The sequence below is a fragment of the Hemiscyllium ocellatum genome, chromosome 11 (assembly GCF_020745735.1).
Source record: "Hemiscyllium ocellatum isolate sHemOce1 chromosome 11, sHemOce1.pat.X.cur, whole genome shotgun sequence".
Lineage (NCBI taxonomy): Eukaryota > Metazoa > Chordata > Chondrichthyes > Orectolobiformes > Hemiscylliidae > Hemiscyllium > Hemiscyllium ocellatum.
Genome location: NC_083411.1, coordinates 20,927,241 through 20,949,537, shown reverse-complemented (window position 1 = coordinate 20,949,537; position 22,297 = coordinate 20,927,241). Strand labels below are relative to the sequence as shown.

General features: G+C 42.4%; 1 protein-coding gene across 1 annotated transcript in view; it reads right to left on the bottom strand.

The window, feature by feature from the left end:
- Nucleotides 1-22,297, bottom strand: part of LOC132820298 (NALCN channel auxiliary factor 1-like) — a 449,510-nt gene that overhangs the window by 27,185 nt on the left and 400,028 nt on the right. Inside the window, exon 2 of the mRNA XM_060832321.1 lies at nt 13,500-13,671. Coding sequence (XP_060688304.1) covers nt 13,500-13,671 — 172 coding nt within the window. The remainder of the gene's footprint in view (nt 1-13,499; nt 13,672-22,297) is intronic.

Below are 22,297 nucleotides of genomic sequence, written 5' to 3'. Positions count from 1 at the left end.
GGAAACCCACACAGACACGGGGAGAATGCGCAAACTCCACACAGATTGTCATCCAGGGATTGAATTGATATTGGGTCCCTGGTGCTGAGGGGGCACTAAGCCACCGTGGCACCCCAAACAGAGGATGGACATGTTTTCAGAGGTTTATATTAATGCTCACTCATCAAAGTAATGGTTGAGTAGAAGAGGGGTCATATAAAATATATATAAAATAAAAGAAAATTATGACAGCAATGCCAAATGCCTGTTAGTTTTGAACTTTTGCAATTGACATGGACTAAATCTCTTGAAAAAACTCATTTTCACTGCACTAATAGCACACTATGGGATATTGCAAACTGCTGCAACTATCAGATTATAAAATACTGCAGCTATTGGTAATTTGAGGTAAAAACAGTGAGTGCTGTGATCATTTGGAAGGTCAGGTGGTGTCTGCAGTGATGGTGACAGATTTAAAATTCCAGACCAATGCTGACCCTTCCACAGGAATGAGAAAAGACAGAAAAGTAATTGGTTTTGAGCAGCCGAATGACAGGGGCATGGAGGGGCTGGAGAGAGTGAAAGGGAAAATCGGTATTAGGTGGAGGGCAGGAGAGATTAAATAACAAAAGGTTTTGCGGCAATAGATGAAACAAAAGATGTGCTCAAATAGGGTGTGAATGGCTGGGGAGGAGCAATGTAAATACAAAGTGAACACATACAGAATGAAACAAGACAACACGGAGGCAGGGGTTTTGATGTAAAATTGTTGAACTCAGTATTGAGCCTGGAAAACTGTGAAGTACTCAGTTAAAAGAGGAATTTCTGTTCCTTGTTGAGCATCATTGGAACATTATAACAGGCCAAGGTGACAGCAAGGTTACTGAAAGAACAAGTGACAGGAAACTCAGGGTTAAGCTTGGGGTCTGAGCAAAGGTGTAACACAAAGCAATTGCCTCAGTCTGCGTTTGGTCTGTGTGGTGTACAGGAGACCAAATTGCGATCAGCGAACACAAGGCACTAAATCGCAAGAGGCACAAGTAAATTTTAGGAGCAGTCGCAATGTTGGGAGGGTTGCTGCAGACAGCACTTATCAATGGGCAGTACCAACCGTCTCTCACACTCTGAGTCAATGGACGAGTGCTGCATATTCTTAGGAGGTCCGTGGCCCTGGGCTTCGTTTCAGAGGTTATGGTCCACCAGCAGCCTTGTGACTTGTGCAGATAGCAGATGTTATAACACATCAATAGGCTATACTGAACATGTGGACTCCGAAACAAGGTCATTTTCTCCAACAGAGCTCCTGGCCATAGCATCCTAACTGGCCGTACACCAGTAAAGTGTTCTGTTGCTCGATGCTGTCCCCCACTGGCCTTGGCCAGTTGCCCTTGCTGTATGCAGACTCCACAAAGAGCACAGATGAAGCGAATTCTGTTCCGTAGTTGCCTTGGGCAAAAGCTACAAGAACTTCACATGAAGTGGTCTATAAACATTCTCCATCTCAATGTGACCAGGTCAGGAGTCGCAACACCTTCTCCCCATCCTCAAAAAAATCTTCAAGACGCTAATTAGATTTGCTCAATCCTTTGGAGGATTCACATTAAAAACAACTGGTCAGCTTGAAACAGCGGAAGGGGAGAAAAATCAGATGAATTTCTAAAAATGTGTAGAATCTTTAGACTTCAATGTTAGAGACAAAAATTAAAAGAAAAATGTTGCTTTTTCACTTATACAAATTATTTACAAAGATTTAGCTTACTTTAGACCATAAGGTATAGGAGCAGAATTTCAACCATTTAGCCCATTAGTCTGCTCCACTATTCGATCATGGCTGATACGTTTCTCAACCTGTCTACATTCTCCCGCCTTCTCCTGTAACCCTAGATCCATTTACTAATCCAGAACCTATCTTTCTTAGTACACTTAATGATTTGGCCTCCATGGCCTTCTGTGGCAATGAGCTCCACAGAGTCACCACCCTCTGTCTGAAGAAATTGATTCGCATCTCAATTCTAAAAGGGTTATCACTTCACTCTGAGGCTGTGCCCTCAGGTCCTTGTCTCTCCTATGATTGGAAACATCTCCTCCATGTCCACTCTGTCCACCCCTCTCAATATTTCGTACGTTTCAATCAGACTCCCCGTCATCCTTCTAATCTCTATCAATTACAGACCCAGGGTCCTCATACGGCACCAGAGACAAATATGAGGTCAGTGTTAATTAAATCCACTCCTTAACTTAACCCAGGTTCCCTTCCCATTTCCTGGTCAGTGTCCAGGATTTGAAATCTTTTCTGTCTCTCGCCAGCTCTGCATCTTAAGTGAAAGGCAAAAAAGAATATATTATTTAGCCGTGCTGCTTGTTTTGTAACGGTCATTTTTTTTAGCAATTACTATTTCTTTTAAATTGTTCATTTATTGTTTTGATTTATTTCGCTCATCAAGTTGCTTCTGTTTACTTCATACCTTAACTATATTTCTGGGATTCACATTTCATGTTGGGAAAGCTGCCAAACCAGATCTGAGGCAGCTGTTGCTGGGTTCACAAGAAGTCGGATTGCTTTTTGGAGGGCTGGCAAAAGTTTTTTTTTCCCCAAATTGAAACAAGAAGTATTGGAAATTCTCAGCACATCTGGCAGTATCTGCGCAGAGGGAAACAGCAGTCCATGACCCTTTGTCATAGTAACTGCAGATCATGGCCCTTAAGTATTGAACCTGTTTCTCTCTTCTTTGATGTTTCCTGACCTGCTGAATGTTTCCAGAACTTTCTGTTTTTGTTTCAAATTTTTAGCGTCTGTGGTACTTTGGTCACTTACATACTTGATGTTGAGTATATGCATGTATGGATGACTTTAATTTAAAAGGAGAATATTCATCATTCAATGTAAAATGTAATATTTCTGGACATTGAGAAGGGAAGACTTAAAAGGGCAATTGCTGCATCTCCTACGCTCACATGAATAGGCACTCTCAGAAACTTGAGGACTCTTTGAGGAATGGAAAATGGTGTCATAGGATGAACATGCCCTTTAGAGTCCTGAAAGGGAAGAGGAGGCAAAAGAGTATTTGGTAGTGGTATGGTACTTGGGGCTATGATGTTGTGGCCATGACGGAAACGTGGGTTTCACAAGGAGCAGGAATGGTTGCTAGATGTTCCAAGGTTTAGAACATTTAAAAAGAACACGGAGGATGGAAAAAGGAGGGGGTGTAGCATTGCTAATCAGAGAGTGCATCGCAGCAACAGAAACAAAGGTTGTTGAGGAGGGTTTGTCTACTGAGTCAGTATGGATGGAAGTTAGGAACAGCAAGGGAGCAGCCACCTCATTGCGGGTTTCCTACAGACCCCCTAAAAGCAGTAGAGAGATTGAAGAACTCATAGGCTGGCAGAATTTGGAAAAATGCAGATGTAGCAGGTTATTGTTATGGGAGATTTCAACTTTCCCAATATCGACTGGAACCTCCTCAGTGCAGATGGTTTGGATGGAGCCCATTTTGTCAGGTGTATTCAGGAAGGTCTCCTTACTCAGTATGTAGATAGACCGATGAGGGGAGAGGCCATTTTGGATTTGGTGCTCAGCAATGAACTAGGACAAGTGTCAGGTCTCGCGGTGGGTGAACACTTTGGTGACAGTGACCACAACTGCCTCACATTTACCATAGCCTTGGAGAGGGAAAGGAGCAGTTACCAAGGGAAGATATTTAATTCGGAAAAGGAAATTATGATGCTATCAGACAGGAGTTGGGAAGTACATACTGGGAGCAATTGTTCCACAGAAAGGGCACAGCAGACATGTGGAGACTGTTTAAGAAGCAGTTGTTGTGAGTGATGCACAAATTTGCCCCTCTGAGACAGGTAAGCAGGGGTAAGATTAAGGAACCTGGGATGATGAGAACAGAGGAGCTTCTCATCAAAAGAAAGAAGGTGGAGGAAGCAAGGATCTAGCACAGCTTTAAAGAATTACAGGCTTGCTGGAAAGGAGCTCAGAAATGGACTGAAGAGAGCCTGTAGTGGGCATGAAAAAGGCTTGGCAAGAAGGATTAGGGAGAACCAAAAGGCATTTTACTTACATGTGAGGAATAAGAGAATGATCTAGGGAGAAGGGACAGCGGACCAGAGATAGCATAGGGAGCATGTACGTGGAATCTGAGCAGATAGGGAAAGCCCTAAATGAGTTTTTTGCTTTGATTTTCACTAAGGAAAGGACCTTATTGTGAATGAGAACTTTGAAGAGCTGGGAAACAGGCTTGAACACATTAAGATTGATGAAGTTGATGTACTAGAAATTTTGGCAAACATTAAGATTGATAAGTCCCCAGGGCCAGACCAGATTTATCCTAGGCTGCTCCAGGAATCGAGAAAGGAGATTGCTAAGCCGCTGGCAAAGATCTTTGCTTCCTCAATCTCCATGGGGGTCGTACCAGAGGATTGGAAGGAGTTGAATGTTGTTCCTCTTTTCAAGAAAGGGAATAGGGAAATCCCTGGCAATTACAGACCAGTCAGTCTTATGTCTGTGGTCAGCAAATTTTTCAAAGAATTCTGAGGGATAGGATTTATGACTAATTGGAAAAGCATAGTGTGATTAAAGGCAGTCAGCATGGCTTTGTGAGGGGCAGGTCATGCCTCATAAATCTTTTTGAAATCTTTGAGGAGGTGACAAGATAGTTTAACGAAGATTGAGCAGTGGATGTGGTGTATGTGGACTTCAGCAAGGCATTCAAAAGGTTCTCCATAGTAGGGTCATTCATAAAGTCAGGAAGTATGGGATATAGGGAGATTTAGCTATCTGGATTCAGAATTGGTTGGCTGAAAGAAGGCAAAGAGTGGTTGTAGATGGCAAGTATTCTGCCTTGAGGTCAGTGTTGAGTGGGGTCCTGCAGGGCTCTGTTTTTGGGCCTCTGCTCTTTGTAGCTTTTATAAATGACCTGGATGAGGAGGTTGAGGGGTGGGTTAGTAAATTTGCAGATGACACAAAGGTTGGAGGTGCCGTTGATAGTATCGAGGGCTATTGCAGGCTGCAGCGTGACATAGACAGAATGCAGAGCTGAGCTGAGAAATGGCAGATGGAGTTAAACCTGGATAAATGCGAAGTGATGCATTTTGGAAGGTCAAACTCAAATGCTGAATGCAGGATTAAAGACAGGATTCTTGGCACTGTGGAAGAACAGAGGGATCTTGGTGTTCAAGTGCATAGATCCCTCAAAGTTGCCACCCAAGTGGATAAGTTGTTAAGAAAGCATATGGTATTTTGGCTTTCATTAACAAGGGGATTGAGTTTAAGAGCCGTGAGGTTTTACTACAGTTCTACAAGTTCTTGGTGAGACCACACTTGGAATATTGTGTCCAGTTCTGGTCGCCCTACTATAGGAAAGATACAGAGGCTTTGGAGATGGTACAAAGAAGGTTTACCAGGACGCTGACTAGATTGGAGGGCTTACCTTAAGAAGAGAGGTTGACTCAGCTTGGACTTTTCTCTCTGGAGAGGAGGAAGGGAGGTGACCTGATTGAGGTATACAAGGTAATGAGAGGCATGGATAGAGTCAATAGCCAGACACTTTTCCCCAGGACAGAATTGATGGGCACGTAGGGTCATAGCCTTAAGATATTAGGAGAAAGGTTTCAAGGGGGCATCAGAGGAAGGTTCTTTATGCAGAGAGTTGTGAATGCATGGAATGCGTTGCCAGCGGTGGTGGTGGAAGTAGTGTCATTAGGGACATTTAAGCAAATGCTGGACATGCACATGGACAGCAGTGGATTGAGGGGTGCGTAGGTTTTTTTTGACATTGGGATTAATTCTCGGCACAACATCGTGGACCAAAAGGCCTGTTCTGTGCTGTACTTTTCTATGTTCTATGCATCATACTGGAAATGATGCACATGCTGGAGTATGATCCATGGAACCTAGGGCAGTGGGGACTGGTGAGGTTGGGGGAGCCCTATCATATTTGAGAGAGGATTGGAAAATGATGAGTGAGGAAGTACATGAAAGTACAAGAACAAAGAGCTGGGGATGCTGGAGGTCTGAAACAAGCGAGGAAACAGAAATGGTGAAGCAACTCAGCAAGTCTGGTATCATCTGTGGAAAGAATGCAGAGTTAATGTTATGAATCCAGAGACTCTTCTTCAGAAAAGACCCTACTGTTCTGAAGAAGGGTCTCTGAGCTTGAAACATTAACTCTGTTTTCTCCTCGCAGGTGCTGTACATGATGGAATTCAGCCTGTGGGAGGGAAATCTTGGTTGAGGTCAAAGGAAGACAAATCAGAAACACTGGTATAGAAATTTGGATTGTCTAAAAGGATGAAACAGAAAAGAGAAACAGGGAGAATGGAGTGGAGTTACTGGAAATTATTGTAAAGTGGTATAGTTAAGATTGCAATGGGAGTCCATGAGTTTGTAGTCAATATTGGTTGTTAGCCTATCCCCAGTATTGAGACAGAGAAGTTAAGGGAAGGGAAGAGTCAGAGATGGACTAAAAAAAAGACTGATGGATAACATTTTTAAACTCATGTTGGAAGAAGGAAGAGAAACCAATAGTCACTAAGGTAACGAAAAAGAGCTTTTTGAGGGGGTTTGTCTGTAAGATTGGAACAAGCAGCATTCCATATATCCCATAAAAGAAGCCTAGTATAGATAAAATAATGCAGGCAGCTACAGCAGTATCCTTCATTCACAGAAAGTAATGAAGAAAAAGGTTTTTTATTCATGTTTGTGGGTATCATTGCCTACCCCAACTGCCCTGGAGAAGATGGTGTTGAGCTACCTTCTTGAACTGTCCATGTGCTGTAGATAGATCACAATGCGATTAGAGAAGCGGTTCCAGGATTCTGACACAGAGACACTGAGATTTGACATGAGAAGAGCTTATCTAATTGGATGAGGGTACTGGAAGATTACAGAGTGGCAGTATCTTGTTTTGAAGAACCAAGTTTCTGGCAGAATGTAATATAGAACACACGGGAATTGTTAGCATGCAATTCAAAGCCAGACGTTTTGTGTATTAGTCTGGTCAGAATAGTGATTGAGAATGATTGATTAGCAGATGTACTGTCAAAATTGTAGAGGTGAGCTGCCAAAACTGCTTTACACCAGTCATGGGTAAGTCAACTATTTCAAAAAGTGAAGATGGACTTCATGAAATGGAAATCAAAAGATTGCAACTGGAATTGAACCAAGAGATGAAGGATGACTTGTACAACATGAAAGCTAGTTAGAAAAAGAAAACTAACCAAAAAACGTAGGCTGTTCATAAACTCGCTGAGATCATAACCCACAAAATCATAAAAATGGATTGAAGGAAAGCAAGTAAAGTGATTGTCTGAAAGAAAGAAACAAAATCTTCTTGCAAGTAATGAATTTAAACCACAAGTTGTGAGGTCAGAAAGACTTCATAAACTAGTTGGTTGGCTCAATTCATAGGTATGAACTGAAGAAGAAAACAATTCCATTGTCGTTTTGTCAAGTGTGCCTATTCTCAAAGATTGGATTGTTTTCCAGTTCTACGTAAAATAGGTTAGTTTAGCAAAATACAACTTTTCAAAAGATGGGAAGCAGTGTAATTTATTCATATGTTACGAGCATTCCCATTGCATTATGATGCTATTCAAAAGTGATTGAACCATTTTGGTGTGAATTCCTCTTTCCCTAATTCTGCTGATTTATGACTGAAACCTGAAACATTATAACCCTGATTCAGCATTCTACACATGAAACACTCAAGATTCCAAATCAGAGCACTGACTCACAAATTTAACCTTCATGCATTACTTTGCTGTTTGCGGCTATAGCAATTAATACATCATCAGGCCTGATCTCTCTCTGTCCGGTTTCTAATAGTAATCTGTATTGAACGAGGGTTCTCATGCTTTCTCTTGGAAGACAGTGGGAGAAAGCAGGAGAAATAGGTCTCATGAAGCAGATGCCAATCCCTTATGTAGATAGGTTGCAAAGCAACTGAGAGATGGCAAAGCAGAGGAAGGAATTACATAGAGAAAGAGTGTATCACTAAAGCTATTGCTTTCATGTTTCAGTAAAAGATATAGTATTGGCTTATTTTCACAGCCCTGCTAATGATAGTCATGTTTTCAATGTCTCTCCACAGCATTATAAGGTTGAGGAATGTTGGACTCTGCACATGGTACTCAAACTGTGCATGGCATACCTCACCAGCACAAACTGTGGCTTTTAATGATTGAAAACAGCTGACAAGATTCTAACAATTGTAAAAGCTAAAAGTAGCCTACGGTATTGAAACTTTGCACCAGTGGTACTACTTTATTCAATGTTAAACATCACCAAATAAACTTTTTACAAGCAGCTACTCTACAGCATTTCATCAATCCAGTACAAATCCAGTTCAAAAAAAAAGGTACAAATAGAAGGAATAAATATTCGCAGCATATTCTCAACTTCTGTCCCTGAACTAAATATGCCCTTATATGCGCCATGGCTGTAGCTAAAACCTGTGGAAGTTTCATCTGCTGACCTGCAGCGATCAGATTGCATTTAAATTTCTGCAGTCAGGGATATGCCATAAGATATTATGGACATTTGTGTGAATGATGGCGGAGCTGGAATATTCAATGGATGGGAATTTGTTTGGGTGGGGGGGGGGGGGGTGAATGCAGTGGGGAATGGGTCAGGCTGAACTGGGCTACGCATGATTTGGAGGAGCTGGTATTGGACTGGGGTGGACAAAGTTAAAAGTCACACAACATCAGGTTATAGCCCAACAGGTTTACTTGGAAGCACTAGCTTTCAAAGCGCTGCTTCTTCATCGGGTGGTTGTGAAGCAGGACCATAAGACACAGAATTGAGAGCAAAAGAATTTATAGCATAACGGCTATGCATTCGACTAATCTAAAATAATCAAATTCAACATAATTCGGGGCCTCTTGTGGCGCAGTGGTAGCTCCCCCTACCTGTTGGGGCAGGAGGCTTGTGTTCAAGTGTGTAATAACATCTCTGGATAGGTTGATTAGAAAACATCTCGAGTGAAATTACAGCAGTCAGCTTCTAGGGGACATTGTAATAAAAAGAAAACCTCAGCAAAATTCCGAAGGAAACTTACTAAATTCTAAACATTTTGGAGGTGATGAGATAGCCCAGATCCTATTGTACCTACCAACTACAAAAGGTGGGAATCATTCTGGCAAACACATCATTCGTTCTCTCTAAGAGCCATGTAATGTATTCTATGTTGGTGTCAGATGATAAACTTTAAAGATATGTGTCTCCCTCACATAACCAGTGACAATGCAATCAGTTAAGCTACAAACTACAGATACTCACATTCTTCTTAAGTGCAAACAGTGGCCAGTTAGGAAACAGTTAGGGCATTTATATGGCACCTTTTCGATTCTCTTCAAAGCATATCATCTTCATTCATATTTAGCTCGGGACAACAGACAAAAAGATGAAGAAAGTAGCTACTGAGACCATTCTTGCCCTCATCTAGTGCTTGCTGATTGCATCCCAGAATTATCTCTTGGACTTGCTACCTGGTATCAAAGAATATATTCCAACATTTTCCCTTCTGATGGTGCATGAGAGGAACTTCCTCTGCTACCTTAACCCTTCTTTAAGGAGATGTCACAATGAGTGCAAACAAGTTACTTGGTCATGGGAAGCATCGTCGTTGAACCAACCATGTCTTCAGTGAATGCACTTTCCTGTAGGAATCATTGGGTATGCAATAGGAATGACAGTATTGGCTGCTTTTCTCCATTCCACAGAGAATGGGCCTGCCACCACATGGACTGAACTGAACTAAGTCAGCAAAAACCTCCAGGGCTCCTGGGAATAGGTTACATAGTTTATGGCATGGGCCCAGAGGCTTAACAGTTTGCCAACCAATGTACCCTGTCCATTGGGCAAGGGGAAGAAAAGGTAGCAGGCAGATGAAATAACAGGAAATAGATGCAAAAGATAACAGACATGGCCCCATTATAAATGGGCACACAGAGGAAACAAACAAATGAAATGAGGCATTTTTGCATTCCTCAGACTCATTTCAGAAAATGGCACAAGGGTATCTCCTCACAGAATAGTTTTGAGTTCACATCAGCTCTTTCAGCATAGATTTGGGGCGGCACAGTGGCTCAGTGGTTAGCACTGCTGCCTCACAGCACCAAGGACCAGGGTTCAATTTCCGCCTCGGGCAACTGTCTGTGTGGAGTTTGCAGATTCTGCTCGTGTCTGCGTGGGTTTCCTCCGGGTGCTCTGATTTCTTCCCATAGTCCAAAGATGTGCAGTTTAGGTGAGTTGGCCATGCTAAATTGCCTGTAGTGTTTGGTGTAGAGGAATGGATCTGGGCGGGTTGCTTTTTGGAGGGTCAGTGTGGACCTGTTGGGCCAAAGGGCCTGTTTCCACACTGTAGGGAATCTAATCAATAATGACAGAATTCTTACATTAGCACTCTTGGCCTTGCAAAGGAGAAATAATGAAGGAAGATCTGCTCAGTCTAGAACCCTTAAAGGGTTATGTCCAAAACCAAAGTAAGAGAGATATTGGGATCTCATTCAAGGCACTAAAATGGTCATTATTATGATTACCCAAAACTTTAGAATTGCTTTTCTGTGCATATGCAGCCAATTATTTCAGCTGGCCACAAAAGGCTGCAGTAAATGTCTACAGGTGCTGCTGATGTTATTAGATTCGGCTGGGAATGAGGGGCTAGGGATGGAGGGAATAGATTTGAGAGAGAGATGGGGATGAGAGAAGGATGGAAAAGAGAGAGCTGGAGATCAGGGATTAAGGGACAAGGAGTTGGGGAGACAGAAATGGGAATGGGGCTGGGGTTGGTGAAGTGGTATTTCCTTCTCACTAATGGTATCTGCCAATGGGTCTCCATGGCTGTGCACCCTTTGCCATACTTGCTCCACCTTCACTACAATGGCATCTCCACCTGCTGCTTTACTGGGGAAGTGGCCCTGACAGAGGTTGCACCCAGGCATTGGGTTTTGCTGCTGTACCTGTACCCCAAAACCCCCTCCTCCCTTCCCCCCATTTGTCAACTCCCAACTCCCCCCTCTGCTGCCTGTCAACTCCCAGCTCCATTTTCCCACCCCCTCACACTCCCATAGCCCTTTGCTGCCTGCTGCTGACACCTGGTTGTTGGTTATCTCCACTTCCTCCATGTCCCACAACTCCACACCCTCTTGGGCTGTAAATTTTCTTTGTTCTTTGTTCTAAGACCATGACTTGGTTGGGAGCACTCTTGGAGGAATCTGTGCAGCGATATTGACAGGTTCAACAAATGAGCAAACACTTGCCTAATGCGATGTAATGTGGGGAAATATGAGGCAGTGCACTTTGACAGAAAGAATGGAGGAGCTGAATATTATTCAAATGGAGAAAGACTGCAGAAAACTACAGAACAGAAAGATTTGAGAATCCTTGTGCATGAATCAGAAAAAGCTAGCATCCAAATTCAAGAGGTAATAGGGATGACAAATGAAATGTTGGCCTTCACTTCAAAGAGATTGAAGCATAAATATCAGGAGATTTTGCTAAAACTACACAAGGCAGTAATCAGACTATGGTTGGAATACATGAACAGTTTTGGGTGCTTGAACCTGAGAAAATTACTGGCATTGCCCACAGTCGAGAGAAAATTCACCACACTCATCCTGAGTCTTATGAAGTAAGGTTAGGTAGGTTGGGCCTGTTCTTGTTGGAATATAGAAGAATAAGAGACAACCTTTTTGAAACATAGATGATTCTTAAGGACTTACCGCGTAGATGCAGAAAGAGATTATTTCCTTTGTGCGAGAGTCTAGGACCAGAGACCATAAAGGGGGTCACAAATTTAAGATAAATAAGAAGGAATTTCCACTCTCAGAAGATAGTGAATCTGTGGACAAAACCAGATGTTGCTGGAAAAGCTTTGGCAGTACCTGTGAAGGGGAATCAGAGTTAATGTTTCAGGTCCAGTGACCCTTGTGTCACTGGATCTGAAATGTTAACTCTGATTTCTCTTCACAGATGCTGCTAAACCTGCTGAACTTTCTCAGCAACTTCAGTCTTTGTTTCTGATTTACTGCATTCGTAGCTCTTTAGGTTTTAAGTAGAGAAACTGTGGAATTCTTTTCCACAAAAGGATGTTGAGGCTGGGTTGTTAAGGCTGGGACAGATTTTTTGATCTGTCGGGGAATAAAGGATAATGGGGTAAAGGCATGATCTAATTGAATGTTAGAGCAGACTCAATGGGCTGAATGGCCCACTTCTGCTCTTACGTCTTTTGGTCTTTTAGGTAACTCCAGTAATTAGATTAATGAGGGAGTGTGATGTGTTTGATCAAGTCACATTAAACGAAGTTGGTTTCAAGTCAAGATCGAGTGTGGTTTGGAAGGGAACTTGCAGTTTGTTGAATTCCCATCCATCACTAATTTGTCATTGTAAATTGTAGAAGTTATGGTTTGGAAGGTGCTGTCAAAGGAACCCTGGTGAGTTAAATTACAGTGAATCCTGTGAATAGTGCAGACGGCTGTCACTGCATCAGTGTTGCAGGGAATGAATGGCTAAGGTGGCTATTAAATCAAGTTAGCTGATTTGTCCTGAGCTGAGTCTCTTGAGCGTTGCTGCAGGTAAGTAGAGAATATTTCATAAAACTCCTGACCAGTGCTGTGTGGATGATGGGCAGGGGTTGAGAGTCAGAAGGCGAACACTTACCACAGAATTCCAAGCCTCTGATCTGGTCGCTGTGTACATGGCTGGTCCAGCTCAATTTCTGGTCAATGGCAAGGTGATGACAAGGATGCAGCGATGCTAATGCTATTGAATTCTGAGAGGAAATACTGAAATTTTCTCAACATAAAGGATCCAATGCATAAGTATTTGCATAAGTGCTGTTAGCTCAGTATCTTTTTCACTGTGTGAATGGGGTCTAACTAGCTTTGGCCTTAAATACTGTTTCTTGAGTCCAACATGCTATCCTCAAAACTCTCCATTGAGAGCGTTGTACAGATACAGATTTTCCTACACACAGATAAAGCTTCTGCCTACTTATGGATGTCTCTACATAATTAGGGCCCCTACAGCTATATTGCATCATATGTATCATCACTGTTACACATGTGCTGACACTTAATTCCTTTATATTGTCCTGGCCAATACTTATCCCTAAAACAACATTGCAAAAAACAGTTCTCAGATTGTTATCCTATGCTGTTCGCAGGAGTGTGCTGTAAGTTATTGGCTGCTGTATTCTCATTGGCTTTGGGGTGGCTGTAAAAGTCATTATGTCCATGCAAGTCTTTCTTTTCCCCAAGAGTTGGCGACTGATATGCTTCCAATGTTGTCTGATTGTGTTTCACATTTCCAGCATCCACAGCTTATAGCTATTTAGTGTCTTTGAGTGTTGGGTGAGTTACGGGATCAAGCTCAGCAGTGACTGAATCGGTTATTCACTGTCTAAATGCAGCAAGGGATTAGAGATGGTGGAAGAAGCGCTGGAGAATGCCTTTGAGTATTTTGTAAACATAGAGCTAGAGTCATATTGTTTTTACCAATGATGGATCTGTACCTGTGCAGATGAAGCTTGGCAACCCGCCATAGATTAGGTCTTCATTGTCTGGTAGAATAAATGGACACCGGGCCTGGACTTCCAGGCAGTATTGCTTACAAGGAATCCTGCGAGGACACAGCAGCTGTGTGGCTTTGAAATATTCCGAGCACAGCCACGCTTTGTAGACTGCCTAAAGAAACAAGGGAGGGGAGATTTGGGTTGGGGTTAGAGGTTAGAGAAAGAAAGAAAAAAGACACATTTTTAAATATTCTGGCATCTGGACAAATCAATACATTTCAGTTATAAGTATTTGTAATGGATAAACAAGGTCAATCCATTAAACTATCAATAAGTCCGATGCAGGATTCACCCATGTCCGTATTTTCCCGTTGTCTCCAAGTTCTGATCCAATTTCACTATCTGGCATTACATCTAAGCCCAGTAAAGTATTCCAGTTCCTCTGACACAGTTGTGACCTGACAGACTCACTTGTTTTCTAAGCTGACATTTTAGTGGTTTCCAAAAATAAGTTTCCAAATGTTTTTGATAATCATTTCCAGTAAGAGTAATTGATTGGCATTGGATCACAAATCTGAAACGCAATGTGATAAATAAAATGTTTATTTTTTTTGTGTTGATGGAAGAATCCATCTTATTAAAGCATCTTATTCTCTTATTTTAGATTTTCTGAGCCATGACCTAGAGAGAGAGAGGTTCTTCCTATTCCCACAGTGCAGCCCCGACATTAAGGAGAGTCCAGTGGCATGCACTTGCTCTAACTTTGCTTTTTTTCCCCCTTTCGTTTTCTCTCTCTCTCTTCTTTGTGGAGACATTAATCATTTTACATTTTCAGTGCCTCCCATCAGTTCCCAGTGACTGGACCTCATCCACCATAATCCAGATATTACGGAAGGCAATTTTTAACTCCAGTGTAAATCTGGTGGACAGCTGGCAGGGAGCATAATAGCATGAATCTATCAGTACCAATGGAACCAGTCTCAAGGTTGAAGCGAAGCCAGAACAATGCATTGAAAACAGATGGGGAAGCCAAAGTATGCTGGGTGGATGGACAAAAGGAAATGCGGCAAGACAAAATCTTGACCCTGTAAACATCACTTAGAAAACGTATGTGTGCCATTTCTGGAGTAGATCCTGTGAGCCCCTTGGAAACTGCTCATGAGGTTGCCTTACATCAAGTACCAATGGGTGTCTTCTCATATTATTGAACAGTTGTATAAATGTCCTGAACTGGGACACGTATAGAAGCAAGGTTGTTTTCGGCTGAATCGCTCCTCACCCAGTGCGTGAAGACTCAAACTTTGAACTAGGCAGTCCATGGGTGGAAGATTTTTATTGTCTGCCCATTGCCTGATCTGTCAGTGGGACTGGGCAGCAGGCAAACCAAAATCTCCCATTGTATGTTTTATGCGTCTGACCTTCGCAGAGTTTATGTGATTTTTGAATGAGCATTCCCGTTGTAATGGTTGGCACATTCTTTATATCTTGCATTGTTTATTGCTTTACCAGATGTATTTGAGGCCATGGATCTTACAATATGTACTTAAAACCTAATGAGCATGGCAAGATGTAAAAGCAGGATTAAGACTGGATAAATACCACATGGTACCATCACCTCCCTTCATGGAGATCACAAGGGGTTTGTTTGCTGCTTCCAAAAATGTTTGCTGGGGCAGACTGGAGAATTGTGTGAATTCAATTTGCAAACAGTTCACTAAACACTCAGTTTTTACCTCCAGCTTTCTTTCATCAATACAAGATAATAGACACATAATAAACAAATACAATTTGGATGGGCTGTCTTCATATGGAGTGCCTTTTCTGGCAGCTGAAGAGTCCAATCCTTGAGATGCAAGTCCTGTCCTAAGTATCATTATGGGATATTGTTTTCAGCTTTGGTGACTATTATCAAGTAACTTCAACCATTGGCCATCTTGGTGGTGTATACCATGCTACAGGAGGTGGTTGTCAACTGTTTCTGTTGACAGCTAGTGACCCTCTGCTGATATAACTGGCAACCATCTTCTTTCCCACACACATACTGGAGGTCACAAAGCCAAATCTGATTGTTGAGCGAGGACCTAGGGGCTCTGCCTTTGGGAAGGTGCACCTGGAATGTGCTGCAGACAGAAAAAATGGAAATTGTTTTAAGCTTCTTTTCTTGATAGTTGCAAGTAACCCACATTGCACAACCATGCAAGAAGGGATTGAGAAGGTAGACTATTTAGGTTTAATCTTAAGCATCAGCCGAATGATAGTCCATGTATGTTTCATAACTTGGCCAATGGTAATAGCTGCTGTCCCTATGTATGTGTCAATTTCTGCATCAAGGGACTGAACTTGTTGTAGCAGTGTTTGCCAACCAGTCGGGCAGGACACTAAATAGTGTGGTCAGTAGAGGATATCCAAGATGGTCCTATGACCAAGATTATCTCAATGTTTACTGCCAATCATCAGTAGCTTTCTGATTTCATGGGAACTAACCTGTTTCTGGATCGAGTGAGGTTTCTTGAGAGAGCTTTTCTAGGAACAGTAAGTGGCTCCAATTTAATAGAATCAGCACTGAGGGAGACAATTTTGTCTGTGCTGGCTCTCTGCAAGACTAACTTAGCCCAACTAGGCAAACTCAACCATTTCTTCCCCCAACAACGCTTGAACAGATTTTTTTCAGATTAATTTCAATTGAAATGGCTTCTACCAGACTCTTCGACATTGATTCCATTTCTTAACGGCTCACCGAGTGAATTTGTTTTCCTCATGTCGCTATTTCCCCTTTTTGTCATTGACTTTAAATTGGTGTCTTCTGGTTCTTGACCCTTCCACCATTGGGAACAGTCTCTCTCCATCAACTTTGTCGAGATCTCTCATGATTTTGATCACCTCAATCAAATCTCCTTATAATTCTCTCTTCTCTCAACTTTACCGATTTGTTCAGATAACCAAGCTTCCTTCTCTCCAGCCCCGTGTTTTTTCCCTGCATCCTTTCCAATGCTTTCACATCCTTTCTAAAATGGCATTGCTTTTTGATGTATGCATTCATTGAATTACATGTAATATGTGACAAAAGCACTGAAGTATAAATTAATTTGTCAAGTACCATTCTCAGTTAAATAGCAAGCATACAATGGTGATCACAACTGCATGAAAATGTTTACATACCTCCAGCCAAAAACTAAAACAGTGCAGCTGCTGTTTTCATCTAATCATTAACCTGCTTCAATTACCAGAACAAAGTAGACAACCTTCTGGTTTACTTAGATTACTTACTTAAATTACTTACAGTGTGGAAACAGGCCCTTCGGCCCAACAAGTCCACACCGACCCGCCGAAGCGCAACCCACCCATACCCCTACATATACCCCTTACCTAACACTACGGGCAATTTAGCATGGCCAATTCACCTGACCCCCACATCTTTGGACTGTGGGAGGAAACCGGAGCACCCGGAGGAAACCCACGCAGACACGGGGAGAATGTGCAAACTCCACACAGTCAGTCGCCTGAGGCGGGAATTGAACCCAGGTCCCTGGCGCTGTGAGGCAGCAGTGCTAACCACTGTGCCACCGTGCTGCCCACTGAAGTGAACAATGTGTATCATTTGGGATTTTACAGCAGAAAACATCACTTTGTTATTCATGCCTATTTTGTTGCTAAAATTCATGAGCAGTTTGAAAGTATTCCTTAAACAGTTTAAAATATCATGCTGTACTTGCCAATGCCCCAGTCAATAGGTCAACAATAATAATGTTGTAGCATCACTTCAGTGTATGATCGAACTGCTGGGGAGACCGTAATTAGAATGGGTTTGTTGCTATCTACAGCCACAGCCAGGTTTCACAATAAAGAGGCCACAACTGTTAGCTTAGAGCCCAAGAGAGTTGGTTCAAGAAACAGAGGAGAAAGATAACCGAGGTGTTGGTACTGTTCATTTGAAGATTTTCTCTGACATGAGCAGCAGAAATGCCAGTACAATAATGTGTTCGGATATGTGCAATCAAGATGATCCTCTCCATCAGACCATTGCTTCAGACCTTTGAGTATAGGAGTTGGGACATCATGTTGAGGCTGTATAGGAAGTTGATGAAGTTTCCTCTGGAGTACTGTGTGCAGTCCTGCTCACCTTGTTATATGAAGGGTTCAGAAAAGATTTACCAGCACATTGCTGGGAATGGAGGGTTTGAGTTATAAAAATAGGCTGAGACTTTTGTCACTGGAGAACAGGAGGTTGAAGGGTAACCTTATAGAGGTTCATAAAATTATGAGAAGTATAGATAAAGTGAATAGCAAGGGTCTTTTCCCCAGGGTGGAAGAGTTCAAAACTATGGGGCATATCTTTAAGGTGAGAGGAGAAGTTTTTGAAAGGACATGAGGGGCAATATTCTTACACAGAGTGTTTCATGTGTGGAATGAACTGCCAGATGAAGTAATAAATGTGGGTACAGTTACAACATTTAAAAGACATTTGAATAAGAAGATGAATAAGAAAGGTTTGGAGGAATATAGGCCATACAGAGGCAATTGGGACTGGTTTAGTTTGGAAAATGGTCGGTGTGGACTAGTTGGACTGAAGAGTCTGTTTCTATGATGTATCACTCTATCTGACTTTGCTGAAGGGCCTTTTATAAGATTCTCTTTTACTAGGAAGAAAGAAAAGTATTTAATGCAAGATTTGTATGTTTGCCAAATTTGTCACAAGAAGCCCGTACATTGTCGGCCACTAGCTTAAATGAAATAGCAGAGAGTAGACTGTGGTTTTGAGGCTTGGATTTAAGAGGCTATGCAGTAGTTAGCCCACAGGCATCAGTGACTAGGGGCAACATAGAAAAATAATAAACACAGATAGCTCGTGCATTATCTAAGTGCTTTCACTAGCCCAAGGATGGAAAGGAGGAAGATCAAATAGTCATCACATTGTGCCAGTTTGTGTTCCTGAGATTGAAAGATTTAGTCTTAATGAAATTTTATTTTCAGGTAGATGATTTATTTCAGGATGAAGGCCCAGTGAGACTTACCTGATTTAATGGAATCAATCCTGGGGATCAGGTGCAGAACCAGGGTTTCATTATGGCAGTGTTTTGCATAGCTAGAAAGAGACCAAGGACCCGAATTTATATAGCCCCTTCTATGATCTAAGTCTGTCCTAAACTTCTTTGCAATCAATGGAGTACATTGGCATGTAGTCACTTGTAAAATAGGAAATACAGCAATTGACTGTACAGATCAAGCTCCATGAAGATAAATAAGTTAATGATCAAAAAAGTCTTTTTTAGCTAGTTTGGAAATTAAAATTTTGTGTATTCTAGGGAGTAGTATTGAATGAGGGAAGAGGCTAGGCAGATCCTTGAAAAATATTATGTTATTTTAATAAGTCCAAAAATGGAAGCTGAACTAAGCCATTTCACTAAATTAAAAATCATTTCACTTGGATTATATTGCTTTTTGACTCTTAATTGCCTTCTGTGAAGTAGATTTACACTGTCTAACTTGGATTACGGTAATGCAGCAGTGTAAGGGGAAGCTGGGGCATAGAATAAAGAAGCTGAATGTCAGGAGATATCAGGAGCAGTAAACTCAGGAAATCCTTCATTTCAACTAATTCTCTTGAATTTTGAATGCCCAAAAGCAGTATTCTTCGTGCATTGGTGCAGCCATCATTATGAACCTGTACTATAGTTCACCCATTAGGAGTAACTTCAAAATGATAAGCACCAAGTCTCATTAATAAACTAAAGTGCAATTGTGAGAAATTTAATGATGAAAACAGGTGTTTCATGTGGTGTTCCCTTTGGTCACAATGTGTGTTGCGAGTGTGTTGATTCTTATCTGAAAGATTGTGCCACCATATAGGAGAAAGAAAGTTGTGGCTTTCTCTGAAGATTTTCAGCGATGGGTATGGCTGGGTGCATTCCTGGTAGGAAACCTATGGCCATCTTCCGCTCTGTTTGCTTTAGCTTCTGCATATTTCTGACCATTGCCTTCCCTGTAGATATGGAAGGAGTCAATCTGCATGCTGGGTTAGATCGTAAACTCTACAATCGATCAAGGTGACAGCCATATCTATCCTCTATGCTAATAGTGCTGTGTGAGTTATCCACAGGTTCTAGATTTTCTGTCCCATCCTTGTGACCTGCTCTCCCACAACTCCTGGCCTCAGCACAGGTCCGGTTTTAGTGGCTTCCTGGCCTGGCATGGAGTCATCTCAGTCCAACATGACATCCTCTCGGCCTGGCATGGTGATCTCCCAGCAGCCATGTGTGGTAGTCTCTCGGCCTGGCATGGCGAACTCCCTGCAGCCCAGCGTGGTGGTCTCTTGGCAAGGCGTGGCCTTGGTGTGGATGTAATGTCTAGACGTGATATCAGAGTGATCTCTTGACCTGGTGAATCCTGAGGCAAAGCCAGGCGTGGTCTGGAGACATGGCATTCCAATTTGTAATTTATTCCTAAAATCTGCAATGCTGGACTTGTTTGCCTCCCTATTTTTCCAAGAACTGTAACCGAGAAAGCTGTACCTAGGGACCTTTATACCTAAGACGGTGCCATATGCAGTGACTTGTACACTTTAGACTGTGAGATAGTGAGGATTGCAGATGCTGGAGATGTCAGTGTCAACAAAGCATGGTGCTGGAAAAAAGCACAGCAGGTCAGGCAGCATCTGAGGAGCAAGAGAGTTGATGTTTCGGGCTTAACCTTTCATCAGGACTGGGGAGGGGCTAGGGGCTGAAAGATAAATAGGGGTGGGAGATGGGCTAGGGGAAAGGTAGGTGGGATGGCGATAGGTGGGCAAAAGTAGGGTGGAGCAGATAGATGGGAAAGAAGATGGACAGATAGGTCAGTCAAGAGGGCAGATCCAAGTAGGAGGGTTGGATCTGGGATGGGAAAGGTGGCGAAAAGATTTGAAAACCGGTGAATTCAATGTTGAGACCATGTGATTGTCGGCCTCTAAGGCAGAAGATGAGGTGTTCTTCCTCCAGTTTGTGGTAGGCTTGTTTAGGTGGTGGAGGAGGCCCAGGATGAATATTGGGAGGAGTGGGATCAGGGTGTTGAAATGGATGGCCACAGGAAGGTAGGGTTATTTGTTGCTTACGGACCAGAGATGTTCCCTGAATCGTTCCATGAGAGACCGAGAGAAAACTCACCTTGTCCACCAGAATCTTGTTCATTGACTTAATGTTGGAATGGCAGGATAATTTTCTGATCAAGAGGTTGATTTTCTAACAAGTGAACTTTGCCAAGGCTTCGTTCTCTGAGCAGTATTGTTCTCACTCCTTCCCCAGATGATAGGCTCTTCTGTCCAAGGAAGGATTTCGAATTAAAGGGACCGTGGTCTGTCTTTCAAGGTCTCACCAGCACTTGGAGTTTTGAGGTTGCAGTAACTACTGGCATGGAGAAGTGCCTGTTTTAATCCTTCCCAAGGTGAATATGCCAGTTTTTATCAGTGCCACCGCCGACTGGTACAAATTTGTCAAGGAGACCACTTACTCTCATGGGAAGGACCCCACACAGATTCATGAACTTCTTGCTCTAGAGTTTTTGAAGCAGAAACTATTTCCTGTATTGTGGCAGCTCCAGGATTTCAGTCCAAAAAACACTTTCCCCATAAATATTGTGATTCATCGTAAAACAAACATCATTAACCTGCGAGAGATTTCTCTTTACCATAAGGACATCTGGCCTACATGTGACCCCAGACTCACAGCAATGTGGTTGACTCTTAAATGCCCAATAGGTATTAGATGCCAGTCTCACCAATAAAACATGTGAAGAGCTGCAGAACCCATCTTCACCTGGCATGGAAGATTGTGCCCAATGTATGCAAAAGGCACAATTTTGCTTACAGGTAGTCCAAACTATAAATTGAATCAGCCTACACAGCATCTCGTTTCTTATCTTCTTTCACCTTCGTCCATCGGTCATTTCATTCTCAACCTGTGCTTGTTCACAAATGTTCATGTGATCCATCATTGTCTCAGTTTGAAAATTTTCACTGTCTGTTCAAATCCCTGCATGAACTTGCTCTTCTCCATCTCTGTAAAATCCTGTTGACTTAGAATCTTGCTGAAGTTCTGTGTTCCTCACATTAAAGTCTGTAATGCACTAAACCAGTTAATTTGCCTCCGTTGTTGGTGACAGTGCTTTCAGCACCCACATGTCCCAAGTCCTGGAAACCCCTTTCCAAACCCTTCAGCTTCCCCAGCTCTCTCCTGGTGCTGTTTATAGCTGAAATTGCAAGCAAAATACTGCAGCTGCTGCAAATCTGCAAAGAGTTAGAAACACTCAGCAACATCTGCAGAGTCTTCATCCTATCTGATCTGGCAATACAATCCTCCACAACAGTGCTTCTTCCTTTTGCATTGACCAAGATTTCTCCCAGGCCTTAACGGTGCAGTGGCAGCAAAGATTTGAGTTCAGGTCTCACCAGCTCCAAAAATGTTTCCTAACTGGTCAGAACCAGTTGGTTAAAAATAACCAAAACTGGCCTCAATATTCTGCCACTGCCGTTTTCAGCAGAGAAGTTGAAGAATTCCCTCCACTGGAGCCTTTAACTCCATCAGACCATTTCCTGCACATTTTCCCTCATGACTTGCCCTCCCTCCCAGAACCATGAACAGGTTTCTCCTGTCTCTTGTTTCTATCTTCCACCCCACCAGTGTCTGCTTTAAAAGGAACATCTTCCACCATTCTCACCTCCTCCAGCCACAGCAAACACATCTCCCCTTTCCCCTCCCATCAGTACTCTGAACAGGCCATTCCATTCATAACAGCCTGGTCTACTCCTCAATTACTGAAAGCACCTTTGT